General features: G+C 51.6%; 1 protein-coding gene across 1 annotated transcript; it reads left to right on the top strand.

Moving 5' to 3' along the window:
* The first annotated feature begins 519 nt into the window (after positions 1-519).
* MRPS16 (mitochondrial ribosomal protein S16) lies at positions 520-1445 on the top strand. Its single transcript, XM_048067396.2, has 3 exons — positions 520-767; positions 836-1096; positions 1182-1445. The coding sequence occupies exons 1-3, from the start codon at positions 755-757 to the stop codon at positions 1313-1315; spliced, it is 408 nt and encodes a 135-aa protein (XP_047923353.1). The 5' UTR covers positions 520-754; the 3' UTR covers positions 1316-1445.
* Positions 1446-3640: the final 2195 nt, after the last annotated feature.

Raw genomic sequence — 3640 nt, 5'->3', positions numbered from 1 at the left:
ATCCCCTGGAGAACTCGCAGGGCTCTCCAACGTCCTCCAGCATGATCTAGAAGCCTCCCCAGGCACTCTTAGAGGAGCTGTTATCCTGGCTAAGACCAGCTGACAGGATGGAGGTGAATGAGTAACCCAATATGTAGTGGACTTGTGAAAGCAATTTGAGAGCAACAGTAAATATGCACAATGGTATCAGCCAGTAACATCCAAATTACAGGTACGTCATATATGACCGGGGGATGCGATACTAATTAAAGTGTTTTTGCAGAAAACCGAACTAGACCCAAAATGGGAAGGACCGTACGTATCATGGCTTTGTCTGGGATAGAGTTAATCTTCTTTGTAGAGGCTCAACCAGCGCTGTTTTGGGTTGTTAACGAAAACAGCGGTGAAAACACACCGATGTTTTCAGTTGTTGCAGAGCGCGCCCCGCCCACGCTCCGCAGCGCTCGCCTCCCCCTCCCGCCAGCCCCGTACCCGCAGCCCGGACCGGCCGCCCCCGCCCGCCGGCAGGCCCGGGGACGGACGCGGAGCGCGGCCCGCTCCCCCGCGGGCACCCCCTCCCCCGAGACCTCCCGACAGCCCGCGACCTCTTCGCTACCTCCGGCTCTCGCCCGCCGCCGGCGAGAGGAAGCCAAGCCCGGCCGAGAAGGAAGCGGAAACCCCCGCCAGCGAGTCGCCCGCAGCCGCCCGCCGGCCTGGGGCGGGGCCGCCCCGTGCGCCATCGCGTCGCGACCGCGGAGAGGGCCCGGCCGCCGCCATGGTGCAGCTCGGTGAGTGCCCGCGGGCGCGGCCCGCTGGACGCGGCCCGGCCCGTAACCGCCCCGCGCTCTCTCCGCAGGTAGCCGCCTCTTGAAGGGCTATCGGGGCGGGCACGTCGTGATCCGTTTCGCCCTCGGCGGCTGCACCAACCGGCCCTTCTTCCGCATCGTGGCGGCGCACAGCAGGCGCGCCCGGGACGGGAAGTACCTGGAGCAGCTCGGCTGCCTCGACCCGCTGCCCAACGCCCGCGGCGAGAAGGTGGCGGGGCTCAACCTGGAGCGGCTGCGCCACTGGCTGGGCTGCGGCGCGCAGCTCTCCCGGCCCGCCGAGAAGCTCCTGGGTAGGCGCGAGGCGGGCGGCCGGGGGCGGGGAGCTAGGCTGGGGGCCCGGAGCGGCTCGCCGGGGCTCAGCGCCTCTCCTTGCAGGTCTGGCGGGGTTCCTGCCGCTCCACCCCATGACGGTGACGGGCGCCGAGAGGTTACGGCGGCGGCGGCGAGCGCAGGAGGCCGCCGTGCCCCCCGTGGCGGGCGGCTTGCAGCAGCCCGGCGAGAAGCCCTGAGGGACGCCCCGACCCCAGATGCGCCGAGCGTCCCAGGACAGCGGGGGTCGGGCCCGGGGCACGGTGCATGCACTGCCCCCCACGCACACACCTTGGCGCGTCAGACTGCATTAAAAGTGTAGTCCGTGTATGTGCTGTTCTCTCCAGACTCGTGACTACTAGCGTCAACTTCGCTTGCGGCAACTAGAAACGGCTTTTCCTCAACTATACTGTAGGCACAGAGGTATCCCAAGAGGCATATATGGCTTTTCCTAAAGACATGTTTCTGGCTGTAGCATACCCCTTTTTGCAGCAAGAGAGCAAGGGACAGCTTCCATTTATCTGCTGCACTTGTCACATGTTTCGATTCCTGGCTCTGATAAATTCTTTCAGGGCAGTAAATGGTTTAGGAGACAGCTGCTGCAGGCAAATGCAAAGGGACTGCATCTGTGTTTAGTTTCTCCAGAGAAGTTCTGGACCTATTCATTTAGGAGCACAAGAGAAAGGTTTCTATCTCAGCTGAAGGAGTGGGTTATAACAGGAAGCAAAATATTAGTCTTACTACATCACACAGTTGGCCCCATCCCAGATAGACAGACTGATGCACGGCAAATGCTAGGCTTGAAGAAAGCTACAGATTAATCATCAATCTCTAGCATAGCATTTGATACATATACTGCTAAATTCTCTGTTTTAAGTAGTTCCTGTGAGTTTAGTTAACACTACTCACACAAACAAAAATGATTATTTTCCCTCTGAGGCTATGATTTCCTCTGTTGGCTGTTCCATTGGCTACTGCAACATTTGTTGTCCTTTGTTCAAAAGGGCTAGTAGTGGATCCTAGGAAAAGCAGGAGAAAAAGAAAAAAGCTTACATACAGCTTACATACATGGCAAGTACTGCACCATCCCCATTGCTGACTGCTTCACGGTCTGCTCTGTTTTACATGCATATGAATGTCTAACATTACTCAGTGCCTGCTTTCTTCCTGCTCCTAGAGTATGTGCAAGTTAGAGTATGTGCAAGTTCCATAAAACAGGCAGACTGATGAAGCAGTCCTGTTTATTTACTGGTAATTTTTAGCTCTATTTGGATATTGGACTATGTTGCTGCCTTTCAGATCTAATCTGAAACTCCTAGGCGGCTGCTGCTGGGGGCATTAGACAGCAAGCTGCCTGCACCAAAATTCTCGTTCCACACAGTTACCATTTCTGCACAGTATACATATATACGTATATTTTAAAGAGGGAAAAAATAGGGCTTTTAGCATGATTAGCATGAACTGCTTATATAGGGTACAATGCTGTCTTCCTAGAACTTTGAAACCTGATAGGAAAGAGCAGGAATGGCAATATCCAGAGAACTATGGATTTCAGTACAAGACCTCCCATCCGTCTCAGCACTGATACTTAGGGCACTGCTACCCTGCAGCTTGTGCTGTTGTCTTGGGGCCTGAAATGTCACCCTAAAATGCAAGCCCATTGTCACTAGCATCTTCTCTTCCAGTGACTCTCTACTGCAGAAGCAGCAGTTTGGGGCAGAGAAACAGCAATGGAAAGCTGCTGCAGTCATTTTCTTAATGACCATCAACAAAAACCTTCCTAGCAGGGAGGCTAAGTTAAATGTCTTGCAAGCAGAGATATGGAAATTTTCAGTGTAGATAATTAAACAGGTGCAGAAGCTCTCCCTTGGCTTTTCAGCTCTAGTGATCATACAATTCTCAAGACTTATTGTAACTTATGCAATCCATTGGCTGATGTTACGGTAATGGCATCTGAATAGTCTCTAGGGCTATCTTCCAATCTGAGGGAAAAGATAAATTAAGAAAGCTGCCTCATATCCAAAGGCAAAGCACTCGCCTCCACCCCACTCCCTGTAAAAAAGCACATATCCTATAGAGTACAAGATAACTCATTACTTATTAGTAGAAAATGAAATGTTTAACACTACTCTTTTCAAATAGTTCCCAACAGAGGTTTTGGGGTGTTTTTGTTTTTTTTTTTTAAATCATTATTTTATTGTTGCTTGGGGGGTGGAGCTATTGGTTGATTATTTTTACAGTCAGGCTATTTTTGTTTCTTGAAAAAATGGTTTTCTTCAAAGATTCAGCAAAAGTTCTGAAATCGTTAGGTTCTCTTTTTGAGATACAGCACAAGTTGAGTGAACTGCACACATGGTGAAACGTTTATAACTATCTTAATTACAAATATGAGACAATTCATTATGTACTTTTCTCTCTTCCTCCCTCTCCCCATGAGAGCATTAACTAGGTACTTTCTCCTTCCCTCTTTCCATTTACCCTACCTCTGTACATGTCCTGTAAATACATTTATGATCACCCATAGA

Source organism: Anser cygnoides, chromosome 23 (assembly GCF_040182565.1).
Source record: "Anser cygnoides isolate HZ-2024a breed goose chromosome 23, Taihu_goose_T2T_genome, whole genome shotgun sequence".
NCBI lineage: Eukaryota > Metazoa > Chordata > Aves > Anseriformes > Anatidae > Anser > Anser cygnoides.
Note: the sequence above shows the minus strand (reverse complement) of the source record. Positions and strands in the feature narration are given on the sequence as shown.